General features: G+C 38.4%; 1 protein-coding gene across 6 annotated transcripts in view; it reads left to right on the top strand.

Annotated features, from left to right (window-relative positions):
- SCAI (suppressor of cancer cell invasion) overlaps window positions 1-16,012 on the top strand; it is a 134,664-nt gene that overhangs the window by 63,453 nt on the left and 55,199 nt on the right. For all 6 annotated transcript variants that reach the window (XR_008959987.1, XR_008959986.1, XM_057313754.1 and 3 more), the window contains one exon: window positions 2,341-2,472. Coding sequence is in view for 4 of the 6 variants with exons in the window: in XM_057313754.1 (XP_057169737.1) it covers window positions 2,341-2,472 (132 nt within the window). In the remaining 2 variants the exon portion in view is untranslated. The remainder of the gene's footprint in view (window positions 1-2,340; window positions 2,473-16,012) is intronic.

Here is a 16,012-nt window from a genome sequence, read left to right as displayed (position 1 = left end):
TAAGTCTGAGAGATTTACTGAAGTTTCTTTCTGAAAATATTTTTCATCGTTTTCACGTATTTTATCCCTTCTATGTATACTATTATGTGGATGTTGATTTTCTTCATTTCTGTATTCCATATCTCTTGATTTTTCTTTTATGTATTTTATGTCTTCTTGATGTCTTGTGGCAAAGTACCTTAAGCCTGATGTCTTAGCTTTTTATTTTGTTCAACTCTATCCTTTCTGCTCTTCAATCCATTCATCCATTAAGTTTATTTCAGTGATTATATTTTTCATGCCCAGTATTTTTATTTGCTTCATTATGACATGTTCTCCCTGCTTTATCTCTAACATCTTTCCTTTTTAATTTTATTTTTTTAAGATTTTATTTTTAAGTAATCGCTATACCCAACGTGGGCCTTGAACTTACAACCTTGAGATCAAGAGTCACATGCTCTACGGACCGAGCCAGCCAGGCGCCCAAGCTTGCTTATTTTTAAACTTTTATTTTCTGTTTTCCTCTCGTGTCCTGGGGATATTAGTCACCCTGGCTCATGAGGTATTTGAGGTGGGGTGAAGAAAGCTACAGGCAGCTTTGGGCCTAGTTTGTGCCTCTCCTGCTCAGTTTAGAGAATGAAGGTGGGCGTTGGGTTGGGGGAGAAGACTTACCCAGGGTCATTACACTGTGAAACCCCCTCTAAGGCCCAGCACTTTTCAAGGTCTATTTCTCTCTGTTAAAAACTCCTAGCCCACAGCACAGAAAGCAGTGGTGAGAAGAGGGAGCATGTGAACATGCAGGCACCAGCCAGTGCCGTCCCTGCAAGTCCCCACCGGCTGGACCAGCCAGTGCCGTCCCTGCAAGTCCCCACCGGCTGGACCAGCCAGTGCCGTCCCTGCAAGTCCCCACCGGCTGGACCAGCCAGTGCCGTCCCTGCAAGTCCCCACCGGCTGGACCAGCCTGTGCCGTCCCTGCAAGGCCCCACCGGCTGGACCAGCCAGTGCCGTCCCTGCAAGGCCCCACCGGCTGGACCAGCCAGTGCCGTCCCTGCAAGGCCCCACCGGCTGGACCAGCCAGTGCCGTCCCTGCAAGGCCACACCGGCTGGACCAGCCAGTGCCGTCCCTGCAAGGCCCCACCGGCTGGACCAGCCAGTGCCGTCCTTGCAAGTCCCCTCTGGCTGGCTCCACGGCACCCACTTGTTACCCCGCAGCCCTTTTGACATTTTTAGGCTTGCTGACAATCTTCCTGCCCTGTAGCCACAATTGCCTGTTCAAGAAAATGTTGGAGAGAAAAAATATTTACCAAAATAACTGCACCACACCCTGACTCCCATCTCTGGTGTCTGGCTCTTGTCTGCTCTGCCTGTACATTGGGACCAGATTTCTCTATGTTGTTCCAGGGATTTCTGTCCATATGTAAACACAAATGAATTTTTTTGTTTAGTATAGGTTCATTACTATACATACTGTCCAGCAACTTGCTGTTTTTAAAATGGCTGATTACCATGATCGATTACATATGAAGGTAGTTTGGATTTAACAAAATACAGCTTTAATATGTATGTGTGTATGTGTGTGATTTCTATATCCTTTTTACACTGAGGTGTCTGCATATTATCGCCTTATATTATTTTAAGTTAGCGATAGGGTAGAGTGCAGTTGTTAGTGTTCTGTGAAGCACTTTTTAAAAAAATATTTATTTGGGAGAGAGAGCAAGCACGCACAAGCAGGAGGAGAGGCAGGGGGAAGGGAGAGAATCTCAGGCCGACTGTGCGCTGAGCACGGGGCCTGACGTGGGGCTCCGTTTCATGACCATGAGATCACAACCTCAGCTGAAACCAAGAGTCAGACACTTCACTGACTGAACCACCCAGGTGCCCTTCTGTGAAGCACTTGATAATTGCCCTCTTTGGTTCTTTTAGGTTGTTACCAGTTTCTAAATATTATGATACTGAAATAAATATCTTTATAGATAAGGTGTTTTACATTTATAGAGCATTTTCTAGGATGGATTTACAGAATGGATCAAATAGATAAATAGGTCAGAAAGATCCGCATTTTCGATTCTTAACCATGTAGAGGAGGACTTGGAACATAATAGGCATCCAATTAATGCTTATTGGATGAACGAATATTACAAAAATTACTTTCCAATATAGATGTACCAATTTTCATTCCGACTGACAATATGAGATTGTCTGTTTTCGCACACCATCTTGTACTTATGTTATTCTGATGATTTGACTGTGATCAGAAGAATTCTATATCTATCTTGAAAAAAATGCTATCAGATAATATAACAGATATGTTTCTCTCTTCATTTTCACCTACTGGATAAGTGGATTTATGTTTTCTTACAGGACTGAATTTGCTCTTAAAGAAATCATGTCCTCTGGAGGAGCTGAAGATGACATCCCACAGGGAGAGAGGAAGACAGTTACAGATTTTTGTTACCTCCTGGATAAGTCTAAGCAGCTGTTCAATGGATTAAGGTTAGTGGACTCTTGATGCCTTAAACTTCTCTAGTTCTGTATGTTTTTCCATGGCTGGCATGTGTAAGTTTCTGAAAGGTATGGGTAGACTTTTATAAATACCTGTATCAGAGATTGTCATGCTTTTTTCTTTGACACACTTCATTCTCAGATGAAAAAACAATAGGAGAGTTAATTTTTTAAAAAGATTTTATGTATTTTTATTTGAGAGAGATGCAGGGGGTAGGGATAAGGGAGAGGGAGAATCAGACTCCCTGTTGAGCAGGGAGCCCAATGCGGATCTCAGTCCCAGGACTCTGGGATTATGACCTGAGCTGAAGGCAGATGCTTAACCAACTGAGCCACCCAGGCGCCCCGAATTTTTTTTTTTAAATAAAACTCATCACTATCTTGAGCGATCTTATTACTTTGCTTTATAATGTCTTCCTACCTAAAATTAAATGTTCCTAAGAGCAGGACTCTGTTTGTCACAGTTTCTCTACTATTTAAGCCAGGGTCTGGCTCATTGCAGATGCTTCATAAACATTTGTTAAATGAAGAATTACAAAGATAATGTTAACTCCTACACTCTGCTGCTTCCTATTTTGTGCTACAAAAGAATCTTTGAGATCGCTTTTGCTTCTGCTAATAATCAGATTAATTGCATCTTTTTAAAGAATTATTTTCATTATTAAAATTCAAGAAATGAATTTTAAAGCCTAGGTTTTAAGTCTTCTTTTTTTCCCCTGAAATATCATAAATCTTTAAAATTTACATGTTTAGACTTTTTTCTTCTTTGGTCTCCAGTATTATCCAGGTGTTCCTTATTTATTTGGCATTTACTTGAGCCTCAGAATGTGCCACATTCTGTATTGGGTACAGATAATTCAAAGATAAAACTACCAATCCCTGCCATCAAATAGTCTGTGACAAAATTATAAAAACACACACAAATCTGTAGCCTCAGATTTAACATAGCTGTTGAGCAAATTTGTCACACACCTCTGTGTGCTTGTTGAAATTAAGGCAAATAAAAAAGTTAAAGTGGTAGTAGATTTAAAGAGTAAGAAGGTATTTAAAAGTTTTCATGAAAACCCTTTTTGACTCCCAAACTCTTTTATTCTCAACTCTTAAAACATTAATAAGGTTATCGTAGCTCTGACCCCTTCCCCTCCTCCTCCCTCTTCTCCCCTTTTGCCCTTCCCCCTCCTCCTCTCCCTTCTAATTATAAGCTGTATTTCATATAATAAAATTCACCCAAAGTTTATAATTAAATGGTTTAGTTATGTGCAGAGTTGTGTACTATCAGCATCATTTAATTTTGAGCGTTTAATCATCCCCAGGAGAAACCTCATACCCCTTAGCTGTGACTCCCCCCTCCCCAGTCTTCAGCTCTTAGGGACCCGACCACTAATCTACTTTTTGTATCTATGGATTTCCCTATTTAGGGTATTTCATATAAGTAGAATCATACAATGTGTGCTCTTTTGCACTGGCTTCTTTCACTTACCATGTTTTTGAGGTTCATCTGTGTAGTAACATGTATCAGTACTTCATTCCTTTTGTTACAGATTAATATTCCATTGTACAGATTTACCATACTTTGTCTATCTAATCATTAGTTGATAGACATTTGAGTTATTTTGTACTTTTTGGCTGTTACAAATAATACTGCTATGAACATTTTTGTATAAGGTTTTGTGTGGACATATGTTTTTAGTTCCTTTGAATGCATACCTTGGAGTGAAATTACTGGGTCATATGGTACTCTATGTTTAACCTTTTGAGGAACTTCCAGACTTTTTCAAAGAGGCTGCACCACCAGGAGCGTGTGACGGTTCCAGTATCTTCACATCTCACCATTGGGTATTGTTTTTTTTTTTTTTTTAAGATTTCATTGGGGTTTTTTAAATTTTTTTTATTTATTTAAGTAATCTCAACACCCAGCATGGGGCTCGAAATCATGACCCCGAGATCAAGTGTCATCTGCTCTTCTGACTAAGCCAGCCAGGTGCCCCTTTAAGATTTTATTTTATTTTATTTTATTTATTTATTTATTTATTTATTTATTTATTTATTTATGTATTTTAAGTAGGCTCCATGCCCGACATGGAGCCCAACATGGGGCTTGAACTCATGACCCTGAGCTCAAGACCTGAGCTAAGATCAAGAGTTGGATGCTCAACTGACTGAGCCACCCAGGCACCCTAAGATTTTATTTTTAAGTGAACTCTATACCCATCGTGGGGCTTGAACTCACAACCCTAAGATTGAGAGTCGTATGCTTCACTGACCAAGCCAGCCAGGCACCCCTATTGTCTGTCCTTTTGATGAGAGCCATTCTAGTGGGTGTGAGGTGGTATCTCATTGTGGTTTTGTTGTATTTCCCTAATGATTAATGATGTTGAGCATCTTTTCATGTGTGTATAAGCCAAATGTCTCTCTTTCCTTCTTTCTTTCTTTCTTTCTTTCTTTCTTTCTTTCTTTCTTTCTTTCTTTCAGAGCAAGCTCAAATTGGGGGGAAGGAGGGGCAGAGGGAGAGAGAGAATCTCGAGCAGGCTCTACACCCAGCATGGAGCCCAACACAGGGCTCTATCTCACGACCCTGAGATCATGACCTGAAATCATGACCTGAGCTGAAATCAAGAGTTGGATACTTAACCAACAGAGCCACCCGGGCACCCCAGCCAAATGTCTATTCTAATCCTTTGATCATTCTTCAAATTGGGTTATTTATCTTCTTAAGTTATAGTTGTTCTGGATACAAGTCCTTTGTGAAATCTAATGATTTGCAAATGTGTATTTTTCCATTCGATGGGCTGTCTCTCCACTTTCTTGATGGTGTCCTTTGAAGCAGAGCTTTTATTTTAGTAAAGCCCCACTTGTTATTCTTCTCTTTCATTGTTTGTACTTTTAGTGCTGTACCTAAGAAATTATTGCCTAACCTGAAGTCATCAAGATTTACTCCTGTTTTCCTCTTTTATGCTGCTCGCTCTCATATTTAGATCTGTGACCATTTTCAGCTAATTTTTGTTTATGGTGTGAGGTTTGACTTTTTTTAATCAAAACATTTTTTTTCAATTGATTATTGTATTTCTTTAATATTTTTCTTTCTTGTTCCTTGTTCTCTCTCCATGTTTATACTTATAATGGTTAGATTTAATATTCAGCCCAAATCCTCTGCAAAGATCTAGTCTCTTTTGGTTTTCATCTTTATTCTTTTTTTCATCACTTTCAGAAAATGTCTCTAAAATTTGTCCACTATATGCCATATTTCTTTTTTTATGCATTTACTATTTATGAGACATATTTCATCTTGTCATTTCACATCAGCACGTTTCGCTATACTGCTTTTTAAAAAACCAGGTGTTACATATTTGACCCAAAGCTTACTAGCTTTTCTCCATATTCTTATTTGAATATAAGAATGAATATAGTATGAATATGTCTTCACTCAGTATGTCTGAGAAGCATATTGAATTTAGCAATGGCATTTCCCTTTTTAAGAAAGAATTATTTTCCTAATCTGATTCTGAATCATAAATGAATCATAAAGCTCATAAATCTCTTGCTAGGGACTCTCCGCCTGGTTAAAATCACTCTGTAACTATAGTTTGTAAATCAGTTTCCACATAGCACCCTACAGTTTGTAAATCACTTTCAAGTACATCTTTATCTTTATCTTTAGGCCATGCGATGACAGTATATATAGTATCCAAAACCCCTGCTAACTAGGAGCGCCTGTGTGGCTCAGTTAGTCGAGTGTCCCAACTCTTGATTTTGGCTCAGGTCATGATCTGAGGGTCATGAGATCAATCCCTGATTCAGGCTTCACACTCAACAGGGAGTCTGCTTGAGGTTCTCCATCTCTCTCTCTCTGTCCCCTTTGCCCCGCCCCTGCTAGCATGCACACGCACACACTCTCTCTTTCTCTCTACAATAAATGAATCTTTAAAAAAAGAATGGCTGCTAACTAGGATTGTTTTATTTCACTCTTTTTTTTTAAATGTTGTTTCAATTGTGCAGATACATTTTACCAGCTCAAATGGGTCTCATTTTGATCTTTTTTTTAAAAGTGCCATTTTAATGATCACGATGATTATATTTTTGATTTTTTGATTTTATTTAGTTTTAAAGTAATTGCAGAATAAAATTGTGTCTGTGGGGATGGTAGAAAACCCTAATACATGGAGAACGTTGTGTGAGATCTAATCTTTAGGACTCTTTATTCATTGTTGCAGAAATTAATTATAATATACCTATGATGCCTATTTCAGTTTACTTTTTGAGTGCTTGAAACTATATCGGGTTCAAGAATTAATGCTTTTGACTCTTGTTCTCTAAAATATCCAGTATATAAAGACACAGGTCCCACCATTTTGAAATCTCCCTTCTTCATTTGTTAAGTCGGTAATTTTGTCAGTATATATGTGTAACTTGCAGGTATCATAAATTGCTTTCTAGAAAGCAGTACTTTCTATACTAATATATTGATTGCCTCCCAGATGTGGAGTAGTACTTTCCTCAAGTGATATTTTAAAATTTGACAATACCAATAATGATAAATTTTGGCCTGGAAGAATGGGTAAGCAAATTCATCAGGGATTTATTTTCAGTGTTTTGTGTACAGGGCTCTCTTTATTTTAAACAGCCTTAATTATTTCTATGATAAAAATGGTGAGTAAAGAATATATATTATCTGAATGCTTTGGGATTGCTGTTTGAGAGGAATGTGGCTAGTGGTGACGCAGATCTGTAGTTCACTGGGAGATTAGTACTTAGACTCTCTTTTTCTTTCCACTTTTTAAGAAAATCTGTTTTACATACACACACAAACATTGAATAATATAGAACTATTAAGATTTTAGTGGATATATAAATGAAAGGTTGATCACGATATATGATTAAATGAAAAAGTGTAAATTGTAAAAATAGTATGCTCTTCATGATCTTGATTTATGAAAAATTCTATATTACACTGATGTTCTGTATTAACTCATAGTGGGGACTGTTGGCTCTTAGTGCCCAGTTCAGTCCCTAACCAAAGACCAAATATATTTGGGGGCTGATTTCCTGGAAGTGTCTGGTATGTGTAGGGTGTGTATTTTCTGTGCTTGTTTATATAAATTAAAGTGCTTTGTTCAGTATTAGATCTTGGTTGGAAAGGGCCCCCTCTCTTTATCAGTTCTGTAGGTCATGTTAGAGTTCCCCGGGGTGGTGGGTTGTGGGGTGTGTGGCATTCTTCTCCACACTGCTCTCCCATTCCCTCTCCAATGAAGCTCTTTATGTGAATTAAATACCTTTCTACTTTAAAGAGTTGATATAGTTTTTGTGCATTTCTTTTAAAATAGGATTTCTTCGGGAAAAATTGAAAGAAAGTTTTTTTGGTTGTTTTCCTCCCTTTGAGTTGTGTTGGTCTGAATAGAAAACAGGATCACAGTGTTTCTAGAGAATAAGAAATATATTGGGGTGGTCTGGACCAGCTTTGGGACTTGGGGACAGTGGGGGCCCAGCTGGAGTAGCATGGCCTTTAACATGGGGCCCTCATTCCCCACATTCCTTTCACTGTCAGTGATTATCTTCTGGCTAGCTTTCCTTTGTGTTTTTGCGTTTTTTTTTTTTTTTTTTTTTTTTTTTTAGAGAGAGAGAGAGAGAGAGCTGCGGGTGGGGGTAGCGGGGAGGGGCAGAGGGAGAGAGAGAATCCCAAGCAGGCCTCACTTGCAGCACAGAGCCCAGCGCAGAGCTCCATCCCATGACCCTGAGATCATGACCTGAGCTGAAATCAAGAGTCAGAACTTAGCCAACTGAGCCACCCTGGTGCCCCCACTTTTTTTCTTGAGCTCACAAACTAGTTATTAAACTTACAGTGCAGTGTAATATACTTTCAGACATGTACACATATTATAAGTGTATTTTTTACAAACAGAGCACATCTATGTGGTTTGTACTTGGATGAAGAAATAGAACATATAGCACCTCAGTGACACCCTTGTGTTCCCTCCCACTTGGGCTTTTTAAACTCCTTCTGACCAGAGCAAAAAAATGCATTTCAGTGCATGAAAGGCTTCAGAGTTTCTATATAATACCTTACTTGGGTATAATAAATTCCCTTTTTACTCTTGAAGGTGTGCCTTTCCACCTTATATTAAGTCATTCATCTAACTTGTCAGAGCCTTTTGATTTTCCTAGACATGAATATCTTAATGAAGTGTTTTTCTTGACTGAAAATATCTTCTTCTATTATGTGCATAATAAATAAGTTCTTTCCACTCACTGTGTAAGAAAACATAGTCCAAGACAGTGAGAAATGGATAAAATGAATGGTGTTTTTCTTTTAATAGCTCGTGCATGTAGTTACAGTAGTAATGAAGTGAGAATAATGTTAGAAATATCTTTGAATACTGTCAGAAAATGATCAAAAGCCCAAGTGCTTGCAGGGTTCCAGTTACCATGGTGACTAAGACTGCTAGAGCAGAATGGACTACTTGCTGGGATTATATAAGGCAGCATCTTGAGGCATGTATTTGAGATACACAGCTGTGTCTACCAGTGATATCCATGCCTTTGGTGCTTAGAGACAACAGAGGCCTCCAAGTCACTGATTCTTTGGCATCGGAGAAGCAAATACACGTAGCCAAAATAAGCATTGGAGGCCATAAATATATATATAGACAGAGAAGTGCACCAAAGTGAAGTGTAATGGTGTTAAATAAAAATAACTGCAGAAATTATTTTGATTAAATATGCTCCCAATATTTCAAATTAAAGAAGAAATCCCCTGCAGTACTTTCTTGAAAAGCCTATTTTTAGGATGCCCTGGTTCCTAAATAGGAAAGGGTAACTGGGAAATTAATGCTTTGCTCCCTGATCCCCTTCCTCCCCTACCCCACCCCCTTCGTCCTCTTTCCTCCCTCTTTTTCTGCCCCTCCCTCTTCCTTCTCTTCTTTCCTCAAAAAATTAATATTTTCCTAGAGGCAAGTTCTGCAAACTGGTAATAGTAAAGTATTGTGATTTCAGAGAGAATACTTAAACTACCTGTACAAGCTTGTGATGAATGCTTTTATTTTCTCTGGCTTACCACTCAAAAGAATTGCACATGCATTTGAGGTAGACAGCCTCCCGAGTGCAGTAGATATCTTGATCACATGATCTAGAGAAGCATTGACTAGTAAGGATTTAATATGAGCCACAAATGTGATTTTAAATTTTGTAGTAGCTGGATCTTAAAATGTAAAAAAAAAAAAAAAAAGTGAAATTAATGTTAGTAATGTATATATTTTGTTTGATCCAATATATCTAAAATACTTTATTTCAACATGTCATCAGTATAGAAAAATTATTGCCGTCTTTTACATTCTTTTTTTCCATACTTAGTCTTTGAAGTACACTGAATATTTTATACTTACATACATTGCAGCTCAGATGGGCCACTTTTCAAGGACTCAGTACCCACATACAGCTATTGGCTCAGGCAGCATTCCTCCCACTTTTAGCTTCTGTTCTCAAAATGGTCCACTGTGCTTTCTGGTGAATACATATTGGCTGTTTGGGCAGGGGCAGGGGTCTCTTCTTCGCAGGCCCATCACATGTCGCCTTTGTTTCTCCTGTCTCTTCCTGGACAGATGCCAGTAGCCTGCAGGTTGTTTGGCTGTTGGTGATGTGTCCCCACTCACCTGCATTTGGGATCTGAGAGATACTTTATTACTTACTATATTAGTTTGCTAGGACTATCATAACAAAATACCACAGACTGGGTGGCTTAAACAACAGAAATTTATTCTCTTACAGTTCTAGAGCCTGGAAGTCCAGGATCAAAGAGCCGTCAGGGTTGGTTCAACGGAGTTAGGATCCCAGAATTACAGGGGAGCTCTGATAGCCTCTTCTGAAGGTGACACAGGCAAATGCTCGACTGTAGGAATGGTGCAGTTAACTCCCTGGCTTCTTAATCATCTCCTTGGTTCTCAGAGGGATTCATATCCATAGAGCTCCTTTGGGTATCATCATACCTACAAAATAGTCATGGATGTTTGGTGGGACAAGGCAGCAACATCATAGAGGGGACACGGGATTTAAAACTTGACGATCTTTTTTTCCTATGAGCAAGGTGCCATTAGAAATAAATTTATTGGGGCCTGGGTGGCTCAGTTGGTTAAGTGACTGCCTTTGGCTCAGGATCAAGCCCCATGTCAGGCTCCCTGCTACGCAGGGAGCCTGCTTCTCCCTCGGCCTGCTGTTCTCCCTGCTTGTGCTCTCTCTCTCTTTGTCAAGTAAATAAATAAAATCTCAAAAAAAAAAAAAAAAAAGAAAGAAATTTATTAATGGTTCCATTTCCAAATGTAAGAATTTTTATACTTCTCCTGGAGCTGGTTCACGGGAGGAGGAGATACCATTCCATAGCTTTATTTGGCTTGGCATGTCTAAATTCAAACTGGGGGTGATTATTCAAAGTTATTCAAATTCATAAACCATTATTAGGAATGGAACAATGTGCTAAGTGCTGCCTTTTTTTTTTTAAGACTATTTGTGTATTTGGCAGAGAGAGAGAGCGAGCACAAGCAGGGGGAGCGGCAGGCAGAGGGAAAGGGAGAAGCAGGATCCCTGATGAGCAAAGAGCCCGACATGGGTCTCGATCCCAGAACCCTGGGATCATGTCATGAGCCAAAGGTAGATGCTCAACTAACTGAACCACCCAGGTGCCCCTGCTAAGTGTCTTCTATGTGTCTGCACCATTCTAGGTACAGAGCTAGGGATAGGAGCAGGATACCAAGATAAAGAGGGTGTCCACCTTCAACCTAATGGAGCGCTGTTGTGCATTTTCTCTCAAACTCTCATTCATAAAAAGCTTTGTTCCCTCTTCAGTAAACAAAAGGGTTGATATTGGGGTATCATTAAGGTATCCTCCCCTAAAGGAAACACTCAGCCTTAACACCCTATACTTGTTGATACCCCCAGCACCTTCAGACTCACAGATCCATTCCTGAACCTAAATTTGGAAACCAGATATACCAGTCAGTGAAAAAAAGTGCCAGTGTTAAAACAAGGAATTGCTCAATTGGCTTCGCAAGTCCCAAACACAGTTTTGTCTGGTATCCAAATGAAGACAGAGGCATGGATTGGTGTCACTGTAATACAGGCCTCTCTGTGTAAACAAGAATATGTGATGGGACACTGTGCTCCTTGACTGAAAACCTTATTCAGAGAAGTTGAGTTATGCCTTTGACCACAGCTTTGGCCAACAGCTTTGTTGGAGGTCAACTGCATCCCATGACCTGGGTAGCAGAATGAGCTCACAGAGAAGAAATTGACTAATATAGAATCAAAATTAGGTTGTTTTCCCTTATGGTAGAAAGAAGAGAGAACATCAGATTAGGGGTTAGAGGGTTTGAATCTGAATCACAGCTCAACAATTTACTGGTCATGAGTTCTCAGGCAACTCAGTTAAGCTACTTGATCCTCACTCTGTGTGTGTGTGTGTGTGTGTGTGTGTATTTACATGTACCTATACGTATACGTGTCCTGGAGAAGCCAAACATTTAAGGACGGACTAAGGAAAAGAAGCCAGTAGAAGAGAACAGAAAGAAGAGAATTATAAGATGGTGGAAGTGGTGAACAGTGGCATGCCCCAGGGAGGGCTGACATGGGGAAGAGGGAAGAGTGGCTGTTGGACTGGAATGTTAGGTGTGGGTGGCCATCAGTGATCCTCGCTAATTCAGTTTGGTTAAGACAGTTGATTTATAGAAACCCAGAAGAGATTTGACATCTCGACATACATTGGAAACATCGCTGAGAACCAAGTTTAATCATTTGCACTACACTTCTTCCTACTATAGTCTCCTAACTTTTGTTGATAGAGTTTAGGATTTAAAAAAAGAGCAAAATAAGTGTCATACTTTCAATTTCCTCTAAAGCTTTGGAGAAGAGTATGAGGAGCCAATTTATAACATAGGTGCCTTTGCAAAAAGTGAAATATCAGGTCATTTAGCTTACAGGATAATTCACAGGGCCTCATTTAATTTAATTCTACGGACCATTAATTTCCCATCTCTAACGTCAGTAATAAGGACCAAATGATATATTCAGAGTTTAAAACCATAGTCAAGCTCTGAATAGTAGAGGAATTTGTCTAAAACTCTTTATAAAACACCTCAGTTAGTTTTAGACTCTAATCGAATTATAGTGGTTTGTGTATTAGCTTCTGTGATATGTCTCATTAGAGAAAGGATGATCATAGGACTTATCCTTTAGGAAGTTAAGGAAAAAAAATTAACTCTATGTTGAAAAAGAAATTTCTGTCTTTATAGCTGAGTTTTTAGACCGGAGTGGCAGATGTTCTAAATTCTTTTGTGGGAAATAGTATAGAATTTAGCCAACGTTGTTCAGAGCTATAAATCAGAAAATACTTGTATACTTACTGCTTATTGTCAGGAGCCTTGTTCTAGCCGTTCAGATCGCCTTCTATGTGCTTTTAGCCCGTGTACGGAATTCCCTTCCTTCAAGCCTATTGCGCTGAACACCTGAAATTATATACGTCGTCATGAAATAAAACACTGAATTGTAGTTCTGTTTTCTCAGTTAACAGGGTATATTACTGAGGTTTATTAAATCTGTCAGTTTGGGAAGCACGGAGAAACTTGCAGGCACATGCTTCCTTGAAAATTTGCCTAAAGACTTTACACAGTATCTGTAAAGAAGCCCCCAAGTGTTGTCAGTTCTCATGGAGGTGATGTTGCTGCTTAATGCTCTTATGTAATAAAGAGTCTTCCTAGCAGGAGCCGCAAGATAAGAGTCTTAAAGATTCTGGCAGCAACTTCAATTTTAAAATATCTGATTAGCACTTTCTCACTAGAGGTATATGGAGACATTAAAAAAATAGATGAAAACTTGCAACAAATGTGTAAACTGTTATCTATAGTTAGCTTATTTCTGTAATCTGAAATGAATTTCTCCTTATCATAAGGATAATGGAAAGGATTTTAAAATGTAGTTACTAACTCATTCTTGTTATATGTACCTGAAAATTTCACATAGCCCTGTTGCTTTTTTATTCAGTGTCTTAACATCGGTAGAGGAATGCATATCTACTTTCACTTATTAACCCACTTACAGAAATTTACCTTTTATTCATATTGCATAACTATTCAAGATTATTAGTATGAAGATGTTTATTGCAGCATTTTTATAACAGGGAATAACTAGAAGCAATATAAATATCTGTTGGGAAGGGATTGGTTAAATGAATTGGTTATTGTACACAGTAAATGTTGATATAATTGTATATGCATTAAAAAAACCCTGATATATTTTTAAATTTAAAGGGCATGTTAAAATAAATATACAAATAATAAAATAAAATAAAATAAAATAAAATAAAATAAAATAAAAGGTATGCTATAAAACATTATATGTAGTTTGATTCCATTTATGTAAAATAATAGAAAAACACATGTTTACTTAAATGTACATAGAAAATGCATTCTTAATGGTGGTTATTTGGGGGGGTTAGAATTGAGGGGAAAGCAATAGGGTATTTTTTATGTCTTGCTGTAGAACGTATAGCATTTTTGTTTTCCAAGAGACTACCATTATTTTCAAAATTGAAAAGGAAAGAAAAAAAATAAGATTTCTGTGATAGATTGCTTGTAAAAATCATTCCCTTCCCTGTATCCATGCCTGTGAGTCATCCCCTCCCACACTGACTCTGGGCTCGGCCATGAGGATTGCTTTGGCCAATAGGATGGTGCAGACACGATGCAAAGAATCAAACAGAATGATGCACATTAGAACTGCCCTCTCTTTTGCTGCTTTTGGGATCCTCGTGGAAACTGAGCTAGCCTGTTGGATGAGAAACATGTGACCCAGCGCCCTAGCTGCCAACCAGGCAGCTGCCAGCCATCTGAGGGAGGCCCTCCACCACTAGCTGACCACAGTTGCATGACCGAGGTCTGGCTAAGACTTGTGCTACTGTTTTATTAGCAGATAATTGCCTTTGTTTCTCTTGCATATTGTCTTATTTCTCTCTCTCTCTCTGATGATCACTTCTTTCTCTTTTGCCTATCCAGATCTCTTTCTTCAAGCAGCTTTCCCTGACCACTCAAGCCCTCCAGTGTATCTCCTTTCGTCACTCTTCTATTACTTTTACTCAGTCCCATATAATTTAATACTTATGTGCTATTTTTTCTCTTTTTCTGTATATGTGTTCGTCTTTTCCCTGTAACTAACTAATGAGCTCCTTGATTGTAGAGATCATATTTCACATCACATTCTCTGGCCTTCAGAATACTTAGCACTTGATAGAATTATATGTAGTGACCAGGTTTTCTCCTTGTATCCCATGTCTTCAAAATACACCTTGCCTAACTGCAGGTGTCACCAGTAGCAAGATACCCCGCTAGGGCAAGAGAAAAGCTATAGAAACATAAGCTGCATTTGTTTCTGCTCTGTAGCTATCTTATTTCCATGAAATTGTGTATCCTTTGTTAAGTAAATTAAAAAATATATAGCAGGTTTGTGTGTGAGTGTGGGGGGGAGTCTCTTTCTGCCAATCTCAAATATGTATGTGTATTATACACTGTGCTACATATGTTTATATTAAACATGAAAAAATGTTAATATATAATAAGTGAAAAAAGTTTACATTGCAAAACAAGACAAATACTGTGCCTGTATACACAAATACTGTGTATATATAAAATCTGGAAAGATATACATCCTTCCCCCCAAACCCCCAAACAACTAAACAACAAAATATGACCTCAAATTTCATTATGTTAGTATAGTTTACCAAGAATATTCAGCTTACTTAGTTATGTAAGATAAATAAAGGATTTCTTTTATGCTTGAAAGTTAAACTTAGGTTAAATGAGAGAATTTATATTTAAAAGTCTCTCTTTTTGGGGTGCCTGGGTGGCTCATCAGTTAAGCATCCAACTCTTGATTTTGGGTCAGGTCATGATCTCAGAGTTGTGAGATCGAGCCCTGCATTGGGTTCTGTGCTGTGTGTGAAGCCTGCTTAAGAGTCTCTCTCTCTCCCTCTCCTTCTGCCTCTCCCCCCACCCCACCCCGTCATCTCACGAGTGTGCACGTTCTCTCTCGCTAAAAAAAAAAAAAGGAAAAAAAAAAGTGTCTCCTTTTACCATGAAACATTTAAGTGTTTTCTCTATTTTAGGTCTTTTAGTAGACTTTTGGGTTATAAGGGTCATTCTGAAATACGGCCTGCACTTCTTTTAATTGAAAATAGTGTTAGTGGTGATTAAAGGGGTATTGATTTAGATGAAGTCCTATTAGCATAGATAGGTAGATTAATGAAAAATAATAAAGAGCCCCCAAACAAAACCACTTTATCTGGCAACCCCAAGTAGAGGGGATTGGCCCTAAGTTTATAATCTATGAAATGCTCAGGTACAATGGGATTCATTGTACTATTTTCTACTTTTGTATATGTTTGAAACCTTCCAGCATAAAAAAAAAATTTAAGACATAACTTAAAAAATAGATACCTTTCACAAAAGCAATAAAAATATGAGACATTGTAATAATGTGAACCAAGAAATATTAGACCTTT

This window comes from Ursus arctos, unplaced genomic scaffold (assembly GCF_023065955.2).
Source record: "Ursus arctos isolate Adak ecotype North America unplaced genomic scaffold, UrsArc2.0 scaffold_18, whole genome shotgun sequence".
Lineage (NCBI taxonomy): Eukaryota > Metazoa > Chordata > Mammalia > Carnivora > Ursidae > Ursus > Ursus arctos.
This window is presented reverse-complemented; position numbering and strand designations above follow the sequence as displayed.